Consider the following 26,554-nt stretch of genomic DNA (forward strand, 5'->3'; position numbering starts at 1 on the left):
CTACGTGGAAACCTCAAAGGTACATAAACCAAACACGTCCAAAACGAAGTCATTTGTCACCTCTTCACCCTTTTCCCACCAAAATGACCCAGATCCAGAAAATAGACCTATCACTGTGGCTGGGAGCAAGGCAATAACCTTGACAACCGTGACAGCCAGATTCCCTAACCAAGCCACCCTTTTAAGACGAATCGAGGGCACGCCGAGCGCAGAGATCACGAGGGGGACAAAGAAGGGACGACACGCTCTTCCCCTCGCGCGTTGAGCACAGAACGTTCGGGACGTTCGCGGGCGTGTACAGGACAGCGCCTGCGCCCCCAGGCACACGACCGAAGGACGACGAACGTGCGTCACGGAGCTTCGCCTGGCAGGCGGTACCTGCAAAACAGGCGGTGCACAAACGCGATTTCGGCACGCGCAGCCACGGACGCCGCGCGCCCCAACGCTGTTTTCGCGCCCTGCGGGAGACAACTGCGCAGCCGCAAGCAGACTGCTAGGCGCAGGCGCGGGAGCGGGCGTGTCAGCGTTTGTGCGCACGCGCCCTCAGACGCGCGTGCGCGCGCGGAGTCGGAAACCCTGAGAAGGAAGCGGAGGGGAAGGGGTGGGCTTAAACCCGCGTCTCGCGCATGCGCGCGCTGCGCAAACCATTTGGCGGGTTTTTCTTTGCTGATCTATTCTGTTCCCGTCATTGAGATGCTCAGCGGTAGCTTTTAGGAACCAGGACGTTCTACCAGGGGAGCGACTTCCCGAGATTTCTGCTCCCGTCCTTCGGGCGTTTGGGGGCTTCCCCCACACTAAAAAAAAAAAGTGTTTCTCCGTGACTGACGGCTGGGCCTTCTGGCCGCTTGAGGTCTTGGGCCATTTGGTCACCTTCTGTCTTGGTCCCCCGGAGGGTGCAAAGATCAGAGGGACCTCGTCGTGCTCATCGATCTCCACTCCCGTGATTTCTTGGACTTGGGTCGGAGCTGGCTGGGCCCGGCCCCCAACTGGGTCGCCATGGCCGTGTCGGCCCAGCGCCTGCTGGAGGAATTGCAGATCTTCGGCCAGGACTGCGAGGAGGAGCTCATCGAGAAATGTGAGTCCCTCGCCCCCTCCCGGACCCCAGCCCGGGTCCACGCTCTCGCTCCGTGTTCCCAGCGCCTAGAACCCAGAGGGGAGCGCTTCCACCTTTCACCTCCCCTAGGTCGGACTCGGTGTGTGCGAGATGAGCGGTCAAACTGGGTTTTGGGATTAGGGATGTGGGGGCTTTGAATGCTCACGGGGTGCTGCTTGGATCCCAAGTCAAAGATAAGAAGACGAGGGACGATTTGAAGTCAACGCAGTTCCAGAAAAGGTGGGATTCGGACGTGCCAGGTTCACAACAGACCTGGCGGCATCTCCAGAGTTGGGAAATTAAGCCTCATAACAGAGCAAGAGATGTTGGGATTTTGAAATGGAGCTTTTTACTCCTGCTCCTCGCTTTGCAGCCTGTCCCTAAACTTCTGCTAATCCATCGCTTCTTATCAGAGCTGTGGGTGGTCTGTGCAAATAGGAGGCCCTTGGGGTGGGTTCCTAAAATTGAATTTCAGCTTTGGAAGGAACTTTAGGGAGCTTGTGAGCTGTTTACAGATGGAGAAACACACAAGGACATAAGAGGCTGAGCTGGTCTGTGAACCCACATCTCCTGTCCCGGAGTCCAGTCCTATTAGTCAGGCTCTGGGGCAGCGTAAGGAGTTGTTGGAAGCAAAGTCCTGGGAGACGTGGAACTTCTCAGCTTTAGAATCAGGATAAATGTGCACCTGCCTTAACTGTTCATCAAGTTTGAACTTCTTTTTTAATATATAAAACCAGAATGCAAACAGTTAATTTCTCATGAGAGATCAAAATACTTCAAGTTCTGATGCCCAGTGCATTCTCTTCCTAAAAGGAAACTTAAACGAGAAGCCCAATCATAGTCAGAAATTTATTCAGTGGGCCTAAAATCAAAACAAGAGGAATTAGTTGTGTGAACCCAGTTTGTGAAGGCTTCAGTCCAAGATGCCTGTTGCTTCCATCTCACATAGGACCGACATTGGCAGTGGCACCGGAATTCTAGATTTTGAATTCATAATCACCACCCTCAATGGGACTTGGATATTGCCCGACAGTCATACCGTATTTTTCTGGTCTTTTCACTCTGAATCTTCTAGATGATTCTTTTCCACATTCTCCTCCTTTGACATCCTTCTGTCCCACTCTCACTCTCGGCTGATCAACTTACTTCCTGTTTGACTGACAAAATAGAAGCAATTAGAAAACTTCCATAAGCTATCACCGTTACTTCTTGCCACCTACCTGTATCTGTGCCATATATTGCGCCTTTCTTCCTATTACAGGGAATGAATTCTCCATATTCTTTGCAAAAGCCAAACCCTCCACTTGAGTCCTAAAACCCATTCCTTCTCACCTTCCTAAGGACATCACTCCGGTAATTCTCCCTTCTTACAGATTTACTATTTTCCTCTCTATAGGATTTTTTTCCCTAACAGCATAGAAATGTGGTTCTTACTCCCGCCTTTAAAATACTCTGTAGACCCCACTTCCCACTCCAGTTCTCTCCTTAATTACAGCAGACCTCCTCCAAAGGCTTGCCTGTACTTGCTATCTTCAAATTTTTCCTCCTTAAACCCATTTCTGTGGGTTTTTCATCCCCACCACTTCCCTAAAACTGCCCTTCTCAAGGTCAGCAATGACCTTCACTGGATAAAGCCAGTGGCGAACTTTCAGTCCTCATCTTGACTGATCAGCAACATTGACGCCATTCATCATGTCCTGCTCTTTAAAGCACGTTTTTCTCTTCGCTTCTCGAACACTACTCCTAGTTGTCCTGCCTTGCTTGTCACCACTTCTCAGGCTGTGCAGATTCAGCCTCGTCCTGAGCCTCAAGATACACTTGCTCCCTTGGTGATCTCACCTGGTCTCATGGCTTTACATCCTATGTCTTTGCCGAGGAGTCCCAAATCTATATCTTATCCCAGACCTCTTGCCTGAACCGCAGGCTGGTCTGTCCATCTGGCTACTTGACGTCTCCAGTTGGATGTCTCATTGGCATCTCGAACTCTGCGTGTCTAAAACTCAGTTCTTAGTGTCTCTTCCATCTCCTCAGAGTAGCTCTTCGGGCTGTCTTCCTCACCTCAGTTAACAGCAGCTCCACCCTTCCAGGTGCTCAGGCAAAACCCGCCAGCATCGTCTTTGACTCCTTTCTTCCGTCACACGTCACGTCAGCAGATCCCACTGGCTTTACCTTCAGGGTGTATCCCTTCCGGAGTCCAGCCACTTCTCACCCCCTCCACTGCCTCCGCCTTGAGCCAAGCTACCCTCACCTCTCACCTGGATTTTGCCACGATTCTCTTAATTGGTCCCCCTGATTCTGCCGTTGTCCCCTTCAGATAATGTTACGGTTCTGTTCAGACCCTCTAGTAATTTCCCAACTTGCTCAGACTGAGTACCAACCAGGGTAATCACAGTGGCCCACAATCTGCACCCCCTTTACCCCTTCGACTCATCTTCTGGCTCCTTCCTTGCCGCATTCCAGCCACAGTGGCCTCTTGCTTCTCCCTCAGGATCTCTGCCTGAAAGTTCTTCCCCTACACACTGCATGACTCCCTTCGTCCTTCAGGTCTTTACTCAGATATCCCCTTCTCGATGCAGCCTTCTTCCCTAATCACTGTCTTTAAAATGGCCACCCCCTCCCCCAACTCTCTGATCCCTTTCCCGGCTTTATTTTCCTACATAGCACATTTAGCCATCTAACATACCTATTTTACTTATTTCTTTGTTTTCCGTCTCCCCCCACTAGTAAGCTTCATGAAAACAAGGATTCTTCTCTGTTTTGGTCACTTTTGTGTTCTCGTGCCTAGGACAGTGCCTGGCACTAGTAGGGCTGAATAAATATTGATTGAAGAAATAGAGGATTATTTTCTCTTTTCAAAAAATAAACTAAGTTCTCACATGTGCAATTTTCCTCCCACACACAGTGTTAGAGCTGTGCGTCTACTATGGACAGAAAGAGGAGGACATGGTGGATGAGCTGATCGCCTTCTGCACCAGCACACATAAAGCTAACATTACCTCAGAGACCCTGAACTCTTTTGAGCATGAGGTAAGAACAAAATGTGAGCGATCGAATGATAGAATTCGCCATTTCTGTTCTGTAGGGGAGGCGGTGTGATATCGTGAGAAGACAGTGGGCTTCGGAATCTCAGGCCTGGATTCCAGTCCCAGTGGGAGCTTGGGGAAGCTACTTAACGTCTCTGGGCCTCAGTTTCCCTCCTGTCAATGTGTCTAGTAATCCATATTTTTTATGATTATTGTAATAATGAAATGAGAATGGATATAAATCACCTAAAACTGTGCCCAGCAGGTGGTGGGTCTTCAAGAAATAATTGGCGTTATTATTAGAATTGTTATGTGTTGTAGAGAAACAGTCACAGGATAAGTATTTTTAGCCTAGCGTGTGCATCTCTTAATTCTTACTTTGAGGATTTGATATCTTTGATTATATTTCAGATGCCTGTTATTACCTCATGGCTGTGGAACATACCTCCTCTATTACTTGCCTATGGAATAATATATTTGTTATCTTTTATTCCTCAGTTTCTGAGCAAAAGATTGTCCAAAGCCCGGCACAGTGCCTCCAAGGACAGTGGCCATGCGGGAGCAAGAGACATCGTTTCCATACAAGAGCTGTATCCTTTTCTGTGGAAGGTCATTGCATCAAGCCACATGTCGTATTTTATAATTTTTCTAGAGTTCCATGTGTAATTTAAAAACAAATAATAAAAAGTACCTAATATTCAGATTTCTTATTTAATCAGTCCTTGTCTTAGATTTTGGGTGGAAGTTTATTGTTTTGCTCTTTTTTTTTTTTTTTTTTTTTTTTTTTGCTGAGGAAGATTTGCCCTCACCTAACATCTGTTGTCAGTCTTCCTCAGTTTTGTATGTGAGCCCGTCACAGCATGGCCACTGATAGATGAGTGGTATACATCCATGCCCAGAAACCTAACCCAGGCCACCAAAGCAGAGCACATCAGACTTAACCACTAGGCTGCCAGGGCTGGCCCAGTTTATTGTTTTTCTTAACCAGTGTTTTTAGAATTGAAGTGGAGGAAGAAGAGGAGACCCTCTTGAACTCTTATACCACACCCTCTAAGGTGAGCCTTCGGTGTTTGGAAATTGCATTGTACAAGTAGGATTTTTTTTTCTTTATTCTAAAAATATTATCACAGCATTTCAAGTTCTGAGGGAGAAAATTAACCACTCATACAGTTGCGACTATATTTCACTTATGTGTCGTCCTTTCCGATCATATGCGTAAATGTTTTTTTGCTTTTTGGGTTTTTTTAAATTGCTTGTAGCCCCCAGAATGCACCACACTACCCTTGCAAAGTCGCCCTTTATTTGTAGATTTTTTTTTTCTTTAAGATTTTATTTTTCCATGGTTGTATATTTTTAGTTGTGGGTCCTTCTAGCTGTGGCATGTGGGACGCTGCCCCAGTGTGGCCTGACGAGTGGCACCGTGTCTGCACCCAGGATCTGAACTGGCGAAACCCTGGGCCGCCAAAGCGGAGTGCACGAACTTAACCACTCGGCCACAGGGCCAGCCCCTGCGTAGATGTTTTTACGTCACAGCCGTCCTGTGAACACATATCCTGCTTTTCTCAGTTAACGTATCATAAGATTTCTATAAATACACTTTCTCCACAATTACTCTTTTTAATGGTTGCATAGTTTTGTATCAAGTGGAGATCATTAATTGAATAATGCAGTTCTGGCGTTGGACCCCAGCGTGAGAAGTAGGGTAGGGGAGAGGAAAAGCATTGCCCTCAAAGGCTGAGTCAGAAGGCCTCGGTGATCTTGGGTGAGTTGTTTTCTCTCTCTGAGCTGCGGTTTCCTTAGCTGTAAAATCAGTATTCGTTTGTTGGTTTGGTGAGCAGCTACTATGGCCAGGTGCTGTACCAGACACTGGGCAAACGGTGGGGAATGAAACAGGCGTGGAGGGGCTATGCTCTCAAGAAGCTCCCAGGAGGGCTTGAAGATAAAATGAATAGGTCAAGGGCCAGGCCCCCAGCAAAGCGCTCAGTAATAATGGTTACTCCTTATGCAGAATAAACTTATGGAAACCCATATACATGGCGTAAGCCTTAACTTTTCAAAGTAAATGACGTGAGAAAGAAGGTAAGCAGTTTAGGTGTGCCCATGGAGAGCAGGAAAGCTAAAAATGTGCCCTATGAAGGTGCTAACCAAAACCAGGTGCGCATAATATTAAAGGGAAGAATGAGAGTTCCCTTAGCTTATTGAAGTTGGAGACAGTATAAAATGAACACTTGATTTTCACCTTAAAGTGGTCCTTTCCTAGAATCTGCATCTCTGTAAAGACACCTCCGTTCTTCCACTGCTCAGGCTGGGACCCTTGGAGACCTCGAATCGTCCTGTTCTCTCACACCCCACATCCAACGTATATGCTGGTCCTTTTGGGCCTCTTTTCAGCATCCAGGCCCTCTCATCACCTTTCGCTGCCACCACCATGTCCCCAGCGCCGTCGTCTCCTTCTGCATGAGTGGGGCAGCCTAACTGGTCCCTGGCTTCTTTCCGTCTTGCCCGCCTCTGATCGATTCTCCACACAGCAGCCAGAGTGCTCCTTGCAAATGAAAGGCAGGCCAGGTTTGTGTTGCTCACGGCTCTCCCTGGCTGTCCATCTTCCCTGGTAATATTCAGAGTCTGGACCAGGGAGTCTGAGGCTCTATCTGAGCTGGCCCTGCTCCGTCTGTCCTCCTTCCACTTTCGTCCTTACTCTGTCTCCTTGCTTTTCTTCAAACACACCGAACATGTGTCCACCTCGTCAGTCCCCGTCAGAGGGAACAAATCTGTCTAAAATAGCAACCCCCTCCTCTCTCCTTCCTTCACTTTCTTCTTTTGCTTTATTTTTCTCAAGAAAACTTAATATCATGAGACGTCTTATATGTTCTCTGTTTTCATCTGTCTCCCTGCATTAGAATGGAAGCTCCTTGAGGCCAGAAATGTTGCCTTATTCACTTCTGTTTTCCCAGTGCCTGGCACGTTAATAGTTGTTGAAGGACAGACCTTCCTAATAAGGGCAATTGGTTGGCTCTCTAGGTAGGATCAAGCAGAATTGCAATACCTGGTGGGACTACCACAATGTCGATCTGATTGACAACTTCACAGCTCCAGAATTTATCTGATTTGACTGTCAGTCCAGGGTTGATCATATTCTTGGGGACTGACTCATGGTAACCCAGCTCTCAGTAGACTGATGCATAAATCAGATGCAAATTTACTGTGGAAGTGTAGACCCTTCCAATGGCTGAAACACCTTATTGAGGACACCCCATTCCTGCTACAGAAGTACTTAGGTGGCTCGATTACGAATCAAAGTTTGTGGCCAGGGAGTCAGAGCTAAGTGAGTGGGATTGAAAGGAGCAAACAATTTGAAATATGTGTCTGGAGTTCAGAGGAGACGCAGTATGGGTCCGGGCTAGAGATTTGTAAAATGCTCAGAACGGTACCCATCACGAGGAAACTGCTCCGTCGTCGTTAGGCCAGGCATCAGTGGCAGCATGATAAGAGTCATGCCAATGGCCTTTCCCAACAAACAGTGCCACGGTGAGGTTGCCCGAGCCTTGTCAGGTCTCAGGGGCAGGTGTCCCTCTTACAGAGATGAATGTGTCAGCGGCCTTAGCTTATCACCATGAAATATTTGACGTATGCAATCGGCAGCTCGTCTTTTGCCTCCATCCTCCCCGTGTAAATCTTCTGGTTCTAACTTGGCTTTCCATGTGAAAAAAGAGAATCTGAAGATTTGAAGTTCCCATGCCACTGGCATTATATTTCTGGTAAATTAGTAAGCTGGCATCCGTGGCCATAGTTTGTTTCTGGGTGGTGTGAGAATGTGTTTCCCCAGCATGTGAGAATTTGGTCCGTTCGGTGACTGTGTTTCTCATTACGAATGAATAAGCTGGCGTGTGGTGTTAATCATGGGTCTCGTGAGCTTGGTTAGAGGGAGCACATCCCCAGGGAGCGTGACTGCAGTTGGCTTGTTGACCATCAGGTTTCCCCGCGAGGCTGTGGACAGCGCCCGAGACCGCACGGGTCCCAGAGCACCATCATCTTGCCGAGTCCTGGGAGACAGACTCTTTCTCTGCAGATACCCCTCCCAACATTGGCCCGAGGGTTCTCTGGCCCACTGGATATTAGAAGCGTCTTTTGGGAGAATCATTTGAGAAAATTTATCAAAACCATAAAATCTTTTCCATCCTTTGGCCCAATAATTCTCCCTAGTACGAATCTCTCCTAAGGAAACAATCCAAATTATTTGGATTCTTATTGGGAAAGTTAGATGCGTGAAGATGGGCATCTCAGCATTATTTATATTTATAGTCACCCAAAATTACAAGGAGCCTATACGTCCAGCAGTAGAGAAGTAGTAATGTAGTAATAGTGTAAATTATTATATATCAATTTAATCAACACAGCTACTGTAAAGGATAAAGATTGTGACAATGTGGGAAAATGCTCATAATTAATATAGAACCAAAAAATCAGTATATGTAACACTTAAGCAAAGGTTTATATTAAAACTAAGATTGTATCTATTAGAATTTGTAACTATTAGAATTTTTGAATTGGAAAAATGTTATAATACTAAAAAGAAATATTAAAAAGTAGCTATTGTCTAAGAGTGGTGGCATAGGAGTCTCGTGTAAATCCAGTTTCCATTCCAACTGCTTAAAGATGGTTTTGAATCTCCCGCAGTCGTGGCCAGGAGGCCGCTTTGGTGGCATAACCGACCTACGCAGCCAGGGGGAGCCCAAGAGCAGGGAAAGCTCTGCAGACCAGCCGGCGTCCTGGTTGCAGTCCGGGCAAGGATTTTGTCTTTGCTTTGCCACAGTCAGTTATCCGAGACTTTGGGGAGGAGTAGATCTCTGAGCTGTGGGTGTCCTCCTCCATCCTGGGCATATCTGTGGATTCTTGTTGATGAGCAAAAACCAGAAAGCAGAAGTGACCCTCACTGAGGTGTTTGCTGGTCACTCTCCAAGTATGCGCTCAACCGTGTTATCTGCCTGGAATCATTCCCTTCTTTAATTTTGAAAATGTGTGGTAGACTTTGCCAAAATTACGAATCAGAGTTTGTGACCAGGGAATCATGGTCCCGTGCCTTCTCAGGAAATGTGTCCGTGCAGGTCAAAACTGTAGGCAAAACCCACACTCTCTCTAAAGCAGAGAGAAGCAGGGAAAGGAAGGGGCTGCAGGAACGATTTGACAGGACAGCTACCTGCTTTTCAATCCTTTTTGGTGAATGTTGGGTTACAGCTGCTGAAGATTTCTCTGTGGGATTATGCGTGGAAGATGGGGCCTGAGGAAGAGAACCAACTGAATCCGACCTCACGCCCTCCATTTGGGCACTGTTCCCCCTTTCTTCCTGAGAAATTGTACACTTAATTGGCAACTGGAGTCTTGAGTGACTGGGATTTCGTTTCCCGTTTTGTTTCTAGGGTTCTCAGAAGCGAGCTGTCATCACCCCAGAATCCTCCCTAACAAAAAGGAGGGTGTCTGCTCGGAGCCCCCACCAGCTCCTCTCACCGTCGAGCTTCTCTCCGAGGTATGGATCAGAGTGAATTCAGCTGCCAGAAAGCAGGCTGCCCTCCCCTTTTTCCGGTTACCTGGCAGAGACTGACGACAGAGTGACTTTTGAATGTGTGCACATGATACCTCTGCATGACTGGCTGGAAAGTCGAGTGCTCTCTCCCTCCTGCCTTCTCTTCCAGTGTGGAAAATTACTGTTTCTATGGTAATTAGGGAAACTCACTTTCCACCCACTTTTCTGGGGCTCGTTTCGTAGATCAGGAACTGATATCTTCTACTGAAAACAACTTGTCTATTCAGAAGTCTGGGAGTCCTGAGTCTTACCAGTAGAGGCAAATAGGTTTTCACCTGTTTCTGTTAGTTGGTGTGTTGTTGGGTTTCTCCTTTTTGTTTTTTTTTTTAATCTAAAGTATTTATTTTTTAAAACGAAAAGCACGTATCTTTGTTCATAATGTTGCACAACGTGTTTATTGTTCCTCGCTCGGGTTACAGCTAGTTTCTGAGGGTTTTCTTGTCGCTGTGAATCCACACTGACTTAATTGGTGTTTTATCCCTGCCGCCACCTCTGCACGTAAATCCACAACGATGCCACGTGGTTTTTTGAAATCTGTAAATGACACGTCTCATATTAGAGAGTTCCACAGGCGAGGGCTCTGCCGAGTAGAGGAAAGGTTTTTAGGTGCTGCCACATCAGGATGAGGCGAAGGAAGAGTACTGTTAACCATTTAGGGAAATACTAATGCCAGGGGTCACCACCTCAACTATGGATCGCTTCTTCTAGCCTAAGCAGAGCTCAAGCTTTTTCAGCTCCATCGCTTTCATAAGGAGATGATAGCAATCCTCCAGGATGAGTGGTCATTGGATTCTGAAGGACAATTTGACTTTAATTGGTCCACTCCTGCTTTGGGGAGTTCTCAAACTGTTTTTGGAAACGAGCTTTCTAGACTTAGAAGGGCATCTTTGAAACCTGGTGGATAGAGATGGTTCTCACAGGTGTGCCAGGCCTGTTACAGCAGGATGTTCCCTAAACATGCCATGCTTTGAAAGCTGTGGATGTGTTTACAGCTGACCTCGTGTGAGTGGCTCATCGAGTTAAGGGCCGGCTGTAATGGATGTCCCACGGGGCTTAGTGGAGCGGAGCCTGGGGAAGTTGGCGATGGGCTGCCTCATCATTTTTAAACGCACACTAATAAAGCTGACATCAGAAGGTGGCTTTGTAATTTATGAAAGTAACTTGTAAATTATTCAGGTAGAGGCTGCACTGGAGAGAGAGAGAATTAATTGAGCTCATTTTCTGTAGCCTCTCTGTGGGAAGAAGGACGATGGCACGAGGGTGATGGTGCCCACACAAAACTGGTTCCTGGGAGGTTTGGGTGCATTAAAGGAAGCCTGTTTTAAATAGCCCTCTCTGTAAGTTGCGTTCACAGCAAAGGATTAGAAGCCCTCACTGTTCTAAGCAGATAGCAACATCTGAGTGTTCCTGGAGGTGTAATTTACCAGTCAGCCAGTGGAAACAGGAGAACATGACAGTTGAGCCCCAGAGAATGGAAATGCTTGCCCCCCAGCTCACTGAATTCATTACATCTCCACCGCCATGGACACTAGGAAGGCTGCTTAATTTCATTTAACTTCATTTCCTTGTTCTTTCTACTGTACACTGTATTGTGAGCTATTGTATATATGCACAGCGGCTTTTGGCTTGTCCACAGTTCCAGGCTCTGGTGACGTTCCAGTAAATACTCAAAATTCATAAGAAAGAAAAGAAAATGGTACTTGAAGCTTGCTTTGTAATCAATTCAGAGTTTGGGTTTTGTTTTGCTTTGTTTAGTTTTAAGCCAAGAGAACGACCTTTTAAATATGTCTCTGTCTCGAAACTTCTCTAAACACATTTGCTATTCCTCAGCCTGGTATTCCTCAGCCCCTCATTCCTGAAATTCCTTTCAGGTCTGGGATGTCCAACCCCATTAAGCTGATTAGATTTATAAAATTCAAGGCCAGCTTGACATTTCTCCAATCCCCATTTCTAAGAGGTAACCTCATTTTATTCCTCTCTCCCTTTAGATATGAATACAGTCATGTTAATCTGTTTTGCCTCCAATTAGTGCTACTCCTTCTCAGAAGTACAACTCGAGAAATAACCGGGGAGAAGTGGTCACCTCCTTTGGCTCGGCACAGGGAATGTCTTGGTCTGGGAGAGGAGGAGCCGGTAACATCAGCTTGAAGGTCGTGGGGTGTCCAGAGTCCCTCACCGGGAGCTACAAATCGATGTTTCAGAAGCTCCCAGACATTCGAGAAGGTAATTATTTGTCCCTTTCAAATTCTGGAGGCTACAAAACCAGCTGGAAGGGTTTAGAGTAAGTCACGAAGCTTCAGCTAGGGCTGGTGGAACGAGCTCCGAGGTAGCCTTTGAATAGAAGTTGGTAGATGTCCTCCAGATGCCCCAGTTAGTGAAGGGACAGGAGGTGATGCTCCGAGTGATTCTGCCAGGTCACATCACTTTGCTAAAGAAGAAGCACATAACCATCGCTGAGTAACAACCGCTCGAACTATGTAAGGGAAGCCGATTCAAGTACAGAGGGAAGTGAGGACATTTATGGTTTCTTCCTGAAGAACTGGACACTCTAGGGTGGGCTTGACTTCCGTAAATCTCATCGACGACCTGAGTAAAAGGAAGGCCGGAGGGTGGGGTCCGTGCTGGCTCTCTGGGATTGTGCCACCCAGGGGTCCCCTGTGGCCGAATGGAAGGCCAGATTCAGCCCCCACATGCTGGGAAGTCGGCTGGGGCTTTAGAGAGTATAAATCAGCCAGATGTCCTCGGCACCCTTCCTGCTTCTGGAAGGTGACTGACTGTACTGTTTTACAATGTGCTGTATTTTCTCTTCTTGGCAAGTGAAATGTCTGAAACACGCTTTCCCCCCTGGGATTTCAGTTCTGACCTGTAGGATAGAAGAACTTGGCAGTGAACTCAAGGAACATTACAAGATTGAGGCTTTCACTCCTGTTCTAGCCCCAGCACAAGTAAGAGTTCTTCTAATAGTCCTTCCGAATTGCTGTTGTCTTTTTAAATCGATGGTGGAAAGGCATCCTCTTGCTTCCTTTTTTCACATCTTGTCTGGGTTCTAGTTAAAACATCTGTCTTGGTTGAATTTGGTAAAATGGGTCCTTCTAAAGAAAGACTTATAAGTGCTCTCTGGTTTGGTGACCAGAGAGAGTCATTTTCTTTGCACTTGGATGAGGGTCTTGCACATAAGCAAAGACCAAAGGCCTTAAGCGTCCAAGTGTCGGGATATGACGACAAGAGCAGGGATAGGATTTCCAGAAACAGTGACTCAGTCTCTCCCCTAGTTTGGTCTCTGTCGTTACGGACCAACTGCTGCCAATAATATCTTTAAATCAAGATTTAATCTGGCATATGTTCCAGTGCTTTCTCTCTAGAACGTTTTTTAATCGAAGAGGAGATGTGTTCTAGAAGATTCTGTGAGGTTCCTCTGTCATATGTTTGCTTTCAGAGAAGAATGACCAGTTGGGGAAGATATGCAAAACCACGTGATATAAGGAGGTTTTGGAGGAATTGGGAGGAAGTAGTGGAGGGGAGGCTGGGATGCACGGTCTTGTAGGAAAGGATTAGGCTTCCTCAATTTGCCCCCAGGAGTGGGAACAGGACAGAGGAAGCCACGGGGAGAGAAATTTCAGCTCAGTTTAGCCAAGAACTTCCTGTTAAGAGGCAGCGTGGTATGTGGTTATCAGGTCATGGCTCTGGAGCCTAACTTCCGACCTTCCAACCCAGGCTTCACCCACTGTTTGACCTTTACTAAACGATCTGACTTTTCCATTGCTCATTTTTCTCATCTGTAAAACAGATACAACAATAGTCTCCACTCGCAGTTGTGAGATTAAATAAGTTAATGCATGTAAACCTTTAGAACCAAGCCTGGTACTTAGTAAGCTCAATGAATGTGAGCTGTTATTAACAGAGCTGTCCAGAGATGCATGGGCAGCCGTGGGGGTGTGAGGGCAAGGTCCCCTTCGCTAGAGATACACCAGCTTAGACAGCCACTTAGGGGGCTCAAGCATTGAGGGGTGGGCAGACTAGATGCCCTTTAAGAGTTCTCACCCCCGAGAGTCACTGATGATGCTTATGGTCACTGCAGACTCAAAATGGTGCCCCACCAAAAAATGTTTATTGTTGTTTGGGGTTTGTTTTGCTCTTCACTCCGTTGACTTCAGATTTTGAGCTCCTATCCCAAAGACTGTCGTTCTTATGTTGCACCTTTGGTAGGAGCCTGTCATTCTGCTGGGCCAGATTGGCTGTGACAGCAACGGGAAGCTGAACAGTAAGTCAGTGATTCTTGAGGGGGACCGGGAACATTCCTCAGGCGCTCAAATTCCAGTGGATTTATCTGAACTCAAAGAATATTCTCTGTTTCCTGGACAGGTGAGATGCATTCCAATCCCCACGGGCTTGCAGCCATGCCGTTTCTAGTGTGTATGGTGGGCTGTGGCTTTAAGAATAAGCATTTCATCACTAGCCAGCTGCTTTCCACCTCTGATGCCATGAGGTGTGGCTGGAGCACAGGCCCAAGAGCAGACACTGGTGTAGGGATTCTGACTGTCCCCTGTACGCCCTGACCTGGCTCTGGGACCTGCTGCCCTGGTTCACATCCTAGCTCCACCACATGAGGTGTGACTATCGCTATGTTACTTAACCTCTCTAAGCCAGAGTGTCATCATCAGTAAAATGGGAATAATAATTTTTCCCTCATGGGTGTGTTTTAAAAGTTAGATCATCTGTGGAAAACATTATTATGCTAACGCAACTGCCTTAATTTGTTTTCTAGACAAATACCCTTAAGTTTACAATTACAAAATGAGACTAGCTAGATGATACTTTTGACCATATCAGAATCATTTATTCCAGCCCTCGTTTATCGCCCCTGTTTTGCAATCCTTTTTGCATCTTGTCTTTCAGGTTGTAATAATGGAAGGAATCAACACAACTGGTAGAAAACTTGTGGCCACCAAACTCTACGAGGTACCACAGTGGCCCCCCACCTTCCCTCCTGGTTTGCTGCAGGCCCAATATGGGCAGTTCTGTCTGTCCTAGAAACCAGTCCTTTTTAAGAGTTTGTTTGTTTGCTTCTTGATTCTCTCTCAGTAGAGTGAGAACCTACCCCTGCGTCATGGGTTCGCACACTTTCTGCAAAGGGCCAGACAGTAAATATTTTAGGCTTTGCGGCCCTTACAGTCTCAGTCACGATGACTCATCTCTGCCCAAAGCAGCCAGAGACAACCTGTAAACCAGTGAGTGTGGCTGTGTGCCGGGAGAGCTTTATTTACGAAAACAGGCGGGAGGCAGATTGGTCCCCGGGCCGTGGTTTCCCCCTCCCTGCTCTAGGCGGGAATCCTCCACAGATTTTCACAGGATGCGAGGAGAAGCAGCGGAAACCCTGTGCTCCCATCCTTTCCCAGAGGGATGCTGGGTGTTCTGAGTTTAGCCGTCACCTCCCATTACTGGGTTTCTTTGCCACTCTGAGCAGTGGAGCAAAATGGCTGGTACCATCAGCTCTGTGGGCTTTTAGCTTCAAGGTGCACAACCAAGCTAGGGAGCTTTCTTCCCTCTCTCTCACCCCTCCGCCACCATCCTCGCACGCACACCTGCAGACAAGCCTGCATTCAGGCCGTGCCTGGGGCAAGACCTCAGTTTAGCTTTTCTCCTGTTTTTAAGGGTGTGCCACTTCCATTCCTTCAGCCCACCGAAGAGGACAGAGGTGAGTTTTGGTTCCAACATTGTTTTGCCAACACTGGGGTGGTGGACAAGGGTCCAGGGGTGCGGTTCCTTAGGCCCCGAGAAAGCTTCCAAAGCTGTTTGAGAGCACAGTGACAGAGCGCTAAGGGTGACAGCAGATTGGTGGGGTCACAGGCCTTTGGTGGAACGCAGGGCTCTGAGGCTAGTCAGCTTTGTCCGTGTTCTCACCAGGTTCTGACTTCATGGCGCCTGTTGTTCAAAGATTAATGTTTAACAGGTATTGAACGTTGCTTTGAAAAAAGGAAAGACAGGAGCAGTTTAAGAAAGAATTTCTTTAAGTGCAATGTGGTATCCTGGATTAAATTTTGGAAGAGAAAAGGGACATTAGTGGGAAAATGAGTGACGTCCAAATAAAGTCAGGAGTTAACAGTAATGTACCAGCATTATTTCCTTAGCGTTGACAAAGGTACCACAGTCATGTAAGCTGTTAACGTTAGGGGACGCTGGGTGACAGGTGTACATACAGGAGCTCTGTAGTATCTTTGCAACTTTTCTACAATGCTAAAGTTATTCCAGAATAAAAAGTTTATTAAATAATCGGACAAATTTCTATTTGGTAATAAATCTAGATGGGAAAAGACAAAAGGAAATTTTAACAAACTTCACTTCAAAATAATTCAAAGCATTTTTGTGAGCAAAGTAGTAGACTGTTAAGGCTTAGCAATGCGATGGCCAACGCTGGCATGCTGTCAACACCCCACACACGTTAATACAGTCATGCGTCGCTTAATGACGGGGATGCGTTCTGAGAAATGCGTTGTTGGGCGATTTCGTCGTTGTGCAAACATTACAGAGTGCACTTACACAAACCTGGATGGTGGTGCCTACCACCCCCCGGCTGTATGGTACTAATCTTATGGGACCGCTGTCGGATAGCGGTCCAGCGTTGACTGAAACGTCATCATGCATGACTGTGTCGCGTGAGGTCGTTCTTAGAGACGGCCTGGAATCAGGAATGAAATTTAGGAGTTTATGACATTGCACGTTGTCTCAGAGAATATGTGTTTATGGCAGTAAGAGTGGTGATATTAGATCAACTCCGGGTAATGACAAGACTCGAACACGGCTGAGATGCCCAGGGCCTGAGCTGCGGGCCCAGGAAGCCTTGGAAGCAGCTGGGTTGGTTGTTACCAGACGTCCTGTGTGCGAGGTATGGGGCTCGGTGCTCAGGGAGACACAGAACAAGATGTGGGCTGTGCCCGCCTGCACTTGCTGTTTACTCTGGGGTTTGCATCTCCTGTAGGCTCCTCAAGAACAAGTTCAACTTTCTCCTCTCCCCAGCACCGCATGAAACTTATTCTTCTTGAATTTTCTCTCGGTTCGTGGTATTGCCGCTCTGGTAGATGAGTAATGGCCCCTGATCCCTGGAACCTGTGAATGTGTTACTTTATATGGCAAAAGGGACTTCTGAGGTGGGGAGAGTAGCCTGAGTTATCCAGGTGGGTCCGCTGTAATCACAGGGTCCTTGTAAGAGGGAGGCCGGAGGATCAGAGTCAGAGATTAGAAATGTTAGGCTGCCGGCTTTGAAGCTGGAGGAGGGACCGTGAACCAAGAATGCAGGTCACCCTCTGGAAGCCAGGAAAGGCAAGGAACCAATTCTCCCCTATAGCCTCCAGAGGGAACGCAGCGCTGCCAGCCCCTTGACTTTAGGACTCGGAGCTCCAGAGCTGTATGATAAGGAAGGTGTATTGTTTTAAAGCACAAAGCTTGCGGGCCTTTGCTTCAGCAGCCGTAGGAATCTGGCACAGCTGCGTGGAAAATCAGGGATCTTTGGATTCTGTTGTTGTGAGCTGCAGAAACTGGTTCAGACTAACGTAAGACTAAGAGGATTTGTTGGGGGGAATGCAGGTGGCTCACAGACTGGACAGGGCTAGAAATCCAGGCTTAGAACCAGGAGGAGGACCTAGCAACTCCAGGTTCCAGGTAGCAGGAATTCCCCAACCGTCTCATCTGGTCACCTCTGCTGGAGTAGGTCGGCTCCAGCCTTTTTTCTGTCGTTGGGTAGTTCACCTTGAGATTCCAGAACCCAGGAGGAGAGGGTGAATGGTTTAAACTGGATCCCATGCTGGCATCTTGGCTAGGGGGGGACAGTGCACCTCACTCCCAGTCCCCCTAGACTGCCTTTTGCAGGACGGGCAGCTTCTCCAGAAGGAAAGCAGACGCTGTGAGGAAGAGGGCAGTGCGTGAGGGCGGCCCAGCAACAACGGCGCCCCTGCACCCCGTCCCAGTCGCCTCCAGTCCAGCCTTGCGCCCCAGCCTGTGTTTCTGCGCTCCCCAGATAGCACATTCTGCAGCCCCTCTGGACCACTGATACTCCCTGTCACCACGCCCTCAAATCTCAGCGCTCCCCAGGCACCTGCCTTGCCCTTGCTCCCAGAAAATTCTCCTTACAAGTGTAAGCAAAGTGAGATGAACCAGTCACAAAAGGACAAATGCTGGACGATTCCACTTATATGAGATACTTAGAAGTGTCAAAATCATGAGACAGTGAATGGTGGTCGCCGGGGGCTGGCGGGGATGGGAGGTCAGCGTTTGATGGGGACGGTTTCAGTTTTACAAGATGAAAAGATTCCTGGAGCCGGGTGCTGGGATGACTGCACAACATTAGGAATCTATTTAATACCACTGAAATGTTTAATTAAAATGGTTAAGGTTGTCAGTTTTATTTTATATATATTTTACCACCATAGAAGGCACATCTCACTGATCAGTTCTCTCCTGCCGGCCGCTTCCCTCTCTCACTTATGCACTGCTAATAAAGCGCCTGTCGTGTGTGCCAGCATCCTCATACTTACCTGCCTGTACCAGCCGGTGGAATGTTCTTTGAGGATGGGAATGAGGTCTCATTCATCTCGGATTCCCAGCATTGCACACATGAAGAAGCTCTTGACTAATGTAATCCTGTGTCATTTTTCCCTAATTGTCCTTTTTTACCACCATCCCAGGATCTTCTAATCAACACTCTGATCCTTTCTGTCTTAGATTTTGAGCAAAGCATGGTCCTGGTGGCCTGTGGACCATACACCACATCTGACAGCATCACGTATGAGCCCCTGCTTGACCTGATCGCAATCATCAACCGCGACCGGCCGGACGTCTGCGTCTTGGTAGGAAGCCCTCCTGGGGCCGCTTCGCATGGGGACGCCGGGGAGTCGGCCTTAGAAAAAGGTCCACCGTGGTTCTACATCTTTAGGAAGCATGCCAGACTCTCCTCCTTTATATAAATATTTTTAGTTCTTAGTTGCGTCTTTGGGGGGAGTACATGGTCTGTAGGCCTTTGCTTGACCCCAAAAAGCCCAACATTTTTCCCACCCTTCACTGATTTTGCAGTCTCCTTGCCTCTGTCTCGTTGCTCCAGCCCCTGAACTTAATCTCTTTTTAAAGCTCACTGTCCTGCTGTGGGTGGCAGATTTCCCTCATGGGGTTTAGAAGGGCAGAAGAAAGCCCAGGGTTGTAGGAGCCAATACGACTGGTTGTGGGACCCTGGTGGCCTCCCTCCGTCCAGCTCACGTGCTTCTGCCTGTGATACAGGCTGGGTGCCCCCACCCATCTGCTAACCGTCCCGGGCTCTACAGGCAGCCTGGGAGGGGCAGGGGACGCTGGGCAAATGACTGCTAAGAGAGGTTCTGTGAAGGCCGCCGGGACACGTGTGGTTCTGATTTGTTCTTCTGGTACCTTTGTTTCTCCCCTCGGGCTTATTTGCAGTTTGGACCTTTCCTGGATGCTAAGCATGAGCAGGTGGAGGTAAGCGACGGGGTTGGGAGGGGGAGGTACTGGAAACTTGCATTCAGTTGAGCCCTTGCTGGTACTTTCATATCTCAGCGTTTATCCTGCTTCTGTAACAAACCTAGATTGATCCCTGTAGCAAATCAGAAAAACGTGGTAGCAGGGCATTTTTGATAAAGATACTGAATTTCAGGCCTTTGTTTCACCAGAATACAAGGCCATTTGGAAGCTCAGGGAGGAAATTCATATATACGAGTCCTCATGTTCCTTTGTGACGCTTGACGCTCAGGCACAGGAACACTGGCACAGACGCAGGTGCCCATGGGTCACGGAGCTGTGCATGTGACCGTGCCTCACCTGGCTGCTGCCCTCTGTGCGAGGACCCCCGACTTGCTGTCCTTTGATGCATAAAACACCAGCTCTTCTCCGGACAGCTGCCCTTTGTCTCTGGACAGTTTACCTTCCACAGAAAGGATTTCCAAATGCTTCCTTTGAGTCTTTCTCTCAGCTGACGTTCGAGAGCATTGCTTCTTCTCCATCTCCTTTCCTGCCCCCGATTAGGCTCAGCTCTCGGGGCAGAGACCGCGTCTCTTTCATCGGTGCATCTCCTGCGGTTCCTAGCTCAGCCGCTGGCACCTAGGGTCCTCTCACAAACGTTGGATCAGAGAGCCACGCCAACACCTCCCCTCTAACTCTGCTCTCTGTTCTCACAGAGCTGTCTCCTGACGAGTCCGTTTGAAGATGTTTTCAAGCAATGTCTACGCACAATCATCGAAGGGACACGAAGGTCAGAACTCAAAATGCTTGAGCTTCCTAGGTTTCTCCAGGGCCCCCCATTAAGAAACTGAAACTGTTCGAGTGTAGTGGCGGTTCCGATCCTTTCATCCTTTTGAACTGCGGAGATCGGACAGAAGTCTTGAACTTCAAGTGCACAGACGCCGCGTTAACAGGCATCTTTGTAAAACACAAACATACTTGAAAGGAGCGGCTGCGTGCCCTGTCGCCCCTCCCTTGCTCTTCCTTTACTCCCTCCCTTTTCACTCTCCCTTTGGTATAACTCGTGTTCCATGGGAATCTTCCCGATGATTCTGAGAAGTGTAGGATGGCTTACATCACAGAATCCCAAGAGGCCCCAACCATCGCGTCGTGTGAGTGATTGTTTTGGGGTGAGCCCAAGTCCTTCCCTGAGTCAGTGCTTCCCCACATCTCGTGGGGCGTCGGCAGTGGCTGGAGCAAGCCTGGTGGAGAGAAGCTCAGCGAGGGTGGGGATCTTGACTCCTTGCCAGAGGCCGAGGGGAAGGAACTCTGAGAGGCCACAGCGGTGATGAAAGAGACGTGCGGTTCTCATTTGAGAGAAAGAGTCCAGACTTCAGTGTTCCAGGAAGTCTCCAACTACAGTGAAGTTACTCAGGAAGCTGACGTCCTCTCTTCCTGTCCCTTTTCCTCTGGTGCCAGCGTTTGGGAGAAATTGGTATAGGTGGCGGAACTTCCCCTCTGGGATCTGCTGACCTGGAGCTGAGCTCATAAAAAACAAACACTCCTGAGGCTAAGCTTTTAAAAACAAGTCTATAACAAAGGTGGTTTTTCAAACATGAGGTATAATCTTCCGCCCGTTGGCCGTGAGAACTGATCCCAGAGTCGATTAGTGGTAATACTACCTTCTCGAACCTCTAGTGAGGGCCAGTAGGCTAGGCCTCGCGGACTGGGAACAAATGCCCCTTAACCTACGCCAGAGTCGGGGGACTTGCATGATACCCGTGGCGGCCGGTGGCTGGACCTGCCCTTCTTCTCTCCCTTCCTCTGGTGCAGACCACACCAGCACCTTCCCTCCTGCCTCCCAGGTTTGTTGTGACCCTGAACGAGCTCATCAGACCTGGAGGGCGCCTGGGGCTCCTCAGGAGACAGACCCCAAGAACCAGGAGCAGCACTCGTGTCCCTGTTTGTCATCCCTCAGAGCTCCTCGGGGACAGGCAGGGCCTGGGTAGCCGCGTCCCAGCGCTGGCTGGGTGCTCTCCATTTGAGATTGGGGTCTGTTTTTGGTTCCTCACCCCGTGTGGTATTGACAGCAGTGGTACAAACAAAGAACAGAGCAGGCATTGTTCCCCAGGGTGAGCGCCCAGCACCACCAGGCACTTTCATCTGCGCCCAGTGTGTGCCTCGTGGGAGGGGAGCTGCTCCACCCTTCCCCAAACAGTATATACACGGGAATTTATTTTTATTCCTGAGAGGTCAGAAATGCAGAGCATTCAGCTGATTTATCAGTAAAAGCCAGAGCCAGTGAGGAAGCGCCTCCTCCGTCGAGGAGCTGAGCGGAGCCCGCCGAGTTCTCGGCCCGTTTGAGGGAGCGGCCACGAGGACCCTCCCACCGCGATGGATGAAGTTGTGCAATGCTCAGCATAGTTGGAATTTTCTTTCAGATCCCTCCCCCTACAGCCGGTCTATAACCATGAGCAGGAGGCTGTTTCCTCCTTAACCATTGCTCTTCTGGCACCCACACTGGAACAGAGCACATCTCTCTCTTCACAGTGGCCAGTTGCACGTCTGCCCTTTGTGTCCATCACAGACAGAGCCCTTGGGAGCTTTAGCACAGACTGTCCCATTCAGGCGACCCTCGGCCTGTTTGCCAGACTCCAGCACCCAAATTGGCAGACTTGAGTAATTATAGTGAACTTGTCAGTGTCAGAGGGATTATAACTAATGTGCAAAGTGCCTTTGGGCTCAAGATTCTGGTTTTCTGCTGCAGGAGTCTCAGTTCACACTTTCAGAGGCATGACAAACAAGTAACAAGTGTGACAACAATCACCACTACCTTTGTCCCATATGAGAGGCAGCCACATATCTGTACCTGCATCTGGGAAGGGCACACATTTTAAGCAAGAGAGGGAGCTGGAGTGAGAGCTATTGGTGGATTGTAACCATGTCCCCAAAGTAGCACCTTATGCCTGTTTGGTTTATGATGGGCCCCACTCTGCCAACCACAGCTGAGGGAACCGAGGAAATAGGACTTTTTTCCCTTTCCTCTTTCGTGTGGCTGGGGAGGATAAACCGTGCCCCGAGAGTTAAAGGTTTCCTCTTCACTATATGCTGTAACCCTAGAGACTCTCTTCCTGCCTCCATCAAAGGAATCATCTGCCTTCTCTGCTTTTACTCTTGCTCTTAAATATTTCTTTCGTATTGGCAAGACGGTCTGCTGGGAAATAAAAACTGAGGGCACCTCTTCCCTAGGTGAGAGGAAAGGGACTGGCTCTGGGAGAAGCCAATTGTGTTTGCCCATCCCTCGAAGATGTCTCTGCCTCCGTTGTTGTGATTGTGACCCGGTGCTTGGTTAGTCAGGAGCTCACAGTGTGATCTTCTAAATATAAAGGCGGTCCCCAGATCCACTGAGCATGCCCAGACCCTCCCCGGGAAGGAGCCCACCAGGGAGACCCTGTAACCAAGGCTATAGCCACATCAGTTGGCCAAGTGTGAGGATCAGAACATTGGTTTCAACTCTGGCTCTGAGGTTCTGATTCTTTGGTCACATCCTTGTCTTTCTAGATTTTCTCTATCTCAGTTTCTTCTCTTTTTCTACCAAACAACAGTCGCCTTCCACTTGCCAGTGGAAATCACACAGAGCCAGGAGGAAGTATGTCCTGGGCCACCTGAGCCTTACCGAGGAGGATGTGTGTCAATCAGAACAAATTGTCCTTCACTCACGGGGTCCCCTGGGAAATAGCACCTGTCTTCATGGAAGAGGTCAATTCTGAAATTCTCCCCGGAAAATCAGGTCTTATACCAAGCTCTGACATTCTCAATCTGGCATCCAGCTGTTCTGACTCAACTGCACTCATTTCTCTCCCCCTTCTGATGATATTTCGACAACGTAGCTCCGGCTCCCACCTCGTCTTTGTCCCCTCACTGAGAGATGTGCACCACGAGCCCGTGTACCCACAGCCACCTTTCAGCTACTCTGAGCTGCCTCAAGAGGACAAAAAGGTATGAGCGCCCCCGCCTTGAGCAGCAGGCAGCCAGAGTGAGTGTGCCACAGGTGACCCAGCTCTGTCCCCGAGGGCAGAGGTGCCTTTTTAGGACATGCTCAGGGCCTGAATCTTAGGCTTCCTTTTTTTTTTTTTTTTTTTTTTTTAGTTTTTATTTTTTTTTCTTCTTCTTCTCCCCAAAGCCCCCCAGTACATAGTTGTATATTCTAGTTGTGAGTGCCTCTGGTTGTGCTATGTGGGACTCCGCCTCAGCATGGCCTGACGAGCGGTGCCATGTCCGCACCTGGAATCTGAACTGGCAAAACCCTGGGCCACCGAAGCGGAACACGCAAACTTAACCACTCGGCCACGGGTAGTAAATTTACAAATGTGTTTGTAATTTACTATGCGTTGGTTCGGTCCCCCCTTTCAGTGGTCTCCCCAGCCCTTGGAGGCCCCCCACTTTAATGAGGAAGAAGCTTCCAGTTTTGGTAGGCAAAGGTTTGCCTCGACTCTCTTCCATTTCAGCGAGTCCACTTCCTGTCCGAGCCCTGCAGCTTCTCCATAAACGGCGTGATCTTTGGCTTGACGTCCACGGACCTGCTGTTCCACATGGGGGCCGAGGAGATCAGTAGGTAAGAGGTGTGTCCCTGTCCAGCAGGCAGCGAGGCTGGCCCTCTGGATCCTGGTCCTTTCCTTGGCCAAGCGGCTGCTTGACATTCTTGACCGAGGAGTCCGTTATGCCAAACCCTTGGGCCATTTGAGTTTCTCTGTACCCAAGGGGAGCGGTTGACACATTGTTTCTCTCACCACTTGTCTCTACAGTGTTTGAGGCCCCAAAGAACCACATCCTTTCTGTCTTTGCATTTAATTTACAGCCACAGAAGTTCGTCTACTTTTCTTCCCTTCCCTCATTTGTGACCTAATCAAGAGTGGGTGTCCCTGTTTGTGGAGGACGGACTGTAAATTTGCTCCTAAGGGTGTTCGCCTTTTCAGAACAGCATGTCGCTCTGCAAGGAGCCAGAGCCAGCCCAGTGTGGCGTTTAGTTCGGCAGGTCAGCTCTCCCATCACCGCCGACGGGCGGGGGTGTAAAGCAGTTCCTGTGCTCAGTGTGATGGGTGTGTGCCCGTCGGCTGAGGTGGGAAGTGCAAGTGTCACCCGAACTACATGCTCACCTCGCACTGGGACAGACTGTGTGCTCTTGCACAATGCGGGGCTGGCTAATGGCCTGCCTTGGTCTTGATCTCAGGGACTCCTGCTCTCTCCCTCCTCCACCCAGGGTCCCGCTCCCTTTCTCATGTGGGAACAGACCAAGCCATCTGTGGGCGGGTCTTTAATCTTCCCCGGAGCCACCCTCTTGTCACCGAGCCTTGGCCGTGGAGCTTCTCTCCAGTCTATGAAATCCTCTAGTCCTCCCCGAAGAGAAACGGGAGCCGAAGGACAAGGTTCTACATTCCCTTTCCTGCTTCTCTTCCTTCCCCAGTTCTTCCGGAACGTCCGACAGATTCAGCCGGATCCTCAAGCACATCCTGACCCAGAGAAGGTGAGCTTGCTCGCCGGAACAGCCAACCCCACGGAGCGCTTTGGGGGCGCAGAGCTCTGAGAGATCTGAGAGCCTTCCCCAGGCCATGAGCAGGGAGCTCCACCTGGATGACAAGCCCGCCTTCTGTCCCCCTGATGCAGAGAGGGGAGGAAAAGACGGTCTGTGAAAGCCTGGGGTCAGTGACAGAGAGGGGACCCAGCAGGACGGGCGTCCCCGAGCCAGCCGCTGACTGTTTCTCTCCATCTCTCTAGCTACTACCCGCTCTACCCTCCCCAGGAGGACATGGCCATCGACTACGAGAATTTCTACGCCTACGCCCAGCTGCCTGTCACCCCAGATGTCTTCATAATCCCGTCAGAGCTGAGATACTTCGTGAAGGTCAGTTTGAACTCTGCTTTTTCCCAGAAATGCCAGAAGCAGCCCTTGACTTTCCCTTCCAGACCACCGGCCCTCTGTCTTTGGGGGTCCACTCATGGGGCTGGTGGCCTCGTTTCTTTGGGGGAGGTGGTGGGACGAGAACAGAAGTCTGTGGTCAAACGCTTAAGTTAACAGCTCTCCTCAGACAGCCCCGCCTGGGAGCCCCGGAGGCAAGTGGGAAGGCCCTCAAACAGTGGTTCCAGAACACCCCGGGCCACGTCAGAGTGGCAGGACCTTCACACAGCACTTGCCTTCCCCCCTCCCCCCCAACTCTGCCGTGCCTCCCAGTGGGCTCAGCCTGAGAGCTCTGAGGAAGCGCTTGGGTCATTATCTCTGCCACCCGAGGCCCCGCCCACCCGGGGATGGGGGATCGGCTCCCAGTCCCCACAGGGAATCCACCTGCCAACCCCCTCTTGGCAAACCAGACCCAGTTCAACATCGAGAGGTAAACTCTGCTTCTCGGTGGGAGACAATAAACAGATCGGGTTTGTCTCCAAGTTTGGGAGCTGACTGTCTCCCTGCCAGGTCACCTTTGTTCTGTTTCAGAGACTCAAGAGGTTTCCAGTCATAAGTTAACCTGTTGACTTAAGATGCGTTTGGTTGCCCACGTTTCCATTTGATAAAGCCCTCTTTGGGGTCCAGCCGTTAGATGATTCCAGCATTTCCACCTCAGTCCCTTCCCAAACCCACGGTCTTCTCCCTTCCCCAGGACATCCTCGGCTGTGTCTGTGTGAACCCCGGGCGCCTCACCAAAGGGCAGGTGGGGGGCACCTTTGGCCGACTCTACCTCAGGAGGCAGACTGCGGAGGGCGAGGGGAGGCGGAGCCCCTGTGTGGCCGCTCAGGTGGTCCGGATCTGAGGATCCGGTCCTTTATCGCCCCCCACTGCAAGGGCCCCCGCAGACGTCCGACTGCCCCGGCGTAGGTCTCTGACAAGATCCCAACTGTTGGAAGGTGAAGGAGAGGAGGCAGCCAGCTGGGGAAGAGGCCGCAGGGAGGGGGCCCAGCAGGGAAGGCCTCGTGCAGCTGGACCCCAACTCGGAGTTGAGCTTTTCTGGAAGAAAGCTCTTGTTTTTTCATGGAGACGCGGAGTCCAGGGCAAACTGGCTGTGGATGCAGCATGCTCAGAAAAGGCAAGAAGGCCTCGTGATTTTTTACATGAATCAGACACAGAAACAGCTTTCGGAGAAATAATAATAAATTCTGAGTGTGACTTCGGAGTCTGAGCTTTCTTGCCCTCTTTCTTTTTCCTGGTAGCGAACAGAGAATGTTGTCACCTTGGCCTATGTGCAGAGGAGGCAGAGCATCTGTCACACTGGGTTTCTGGCCAGCCCCAGCCCCAGTCCCCCTTAGGCCACTCCCAAGGCCCCCACGGCCTCGAAGCTGAGGAGGTGCTCTGGGCTTGGGCCACGGGGCTGGGCTGCAGAGCGAGCAGCTGGCCGCGTGCCTGGCCCTCCCGGCGCGGCCCTCACATGCACACTGTGG

At 49.5% G+C, this 26,554-nt stretch overlaps 1 protein-coding gene across 2 annotated transcripts; it reads left to right on the top strand.

Annotated features, from left to right (window-relative positions):
* The first annotated feature begins 267 nt into the window (after positions 1–267).
* POLA2 (DNA polymerase alpha 2, accessory subunit) lies at positions 268–26,289 on the top strand. Of its 2 annotated transcripts, XM_008544702.2 has the most exons (18): positions 268–1,075; positions 3,996–4,120; positions 4,615–4,706; positions 5,114–5,171; positions 9,531–9,637; positions 11,724–11,917; positions 12,551–12,639; positions 13,901–14,056; positions 14,591–14,653; positions 15,347–15,389; positions 18,410–18,534; positions 19,133–19,171; positions 19,867–19,940; positions 23,020–23,128; positions 23,638–23,744; positions 24,594–24,653; positions 24,905–25,031; positions 25,780–26,289. In XM_008544702.2, exons 1-18 carry the CDS (start codon positions 997–999, stop codon positions 25,927–25,929), a joined length of 1,797 nt encoding a protein of 598 aa, XP_008542924.1. In that variant the 5' UTR covers positions 268–996; the 3' UTR covers positions 25,930–26,289. The 2 variants fall into 2 exon arrangements, with proteins under 2 accessions (XP_008542924.1, XP_008542925.1); XM_008544703.2 differs by lacking the exon at positions 13,901–14,056 and having other exon boundaries at positions 610–1,075.
* The last annotated feature ends 265 nt before the right edge of the window (positions 26,290–26,554 follow it).

Source organism: Equus przewalskii, chromosome 11, assembly GCF_037783145.1.
Source record: "Equus przewalskii isolate Varuska chromosome 11, EquPr2, whole genome shotgun sequence".
In the NCBI taxonomy this organism is placed as follows: domain Eukaryota; kingdom Metazoa; phylum Chordata; class Mammalia; order Perissodactyla; family Equidae; genus Equus; species Equus przewalskii.

Coding starts and splice junctions, on each gene's coding strand:
- POLA2 (XM_008544702.2), top strand. CDS start 997: ATGGCCGTGTCGGCCCAGCGCCTGCTGGAGGAATTGCAGATCTTCGGC. Junction 4,121..4,614: donor TGAACTCTTTTGAGCATGAG/GTAAGAACAAAA, acceptor TTTATTCCTCAG/TTTCTGAGCAAAAGATTGTC. Junction 23,129..23,637: donor TGCCTCAAGAGGACAAAAAG/GTATGAGCGCCC, acceptor CTTCCATTTCAG/CGAGTCCACTTCCTGTCCGA.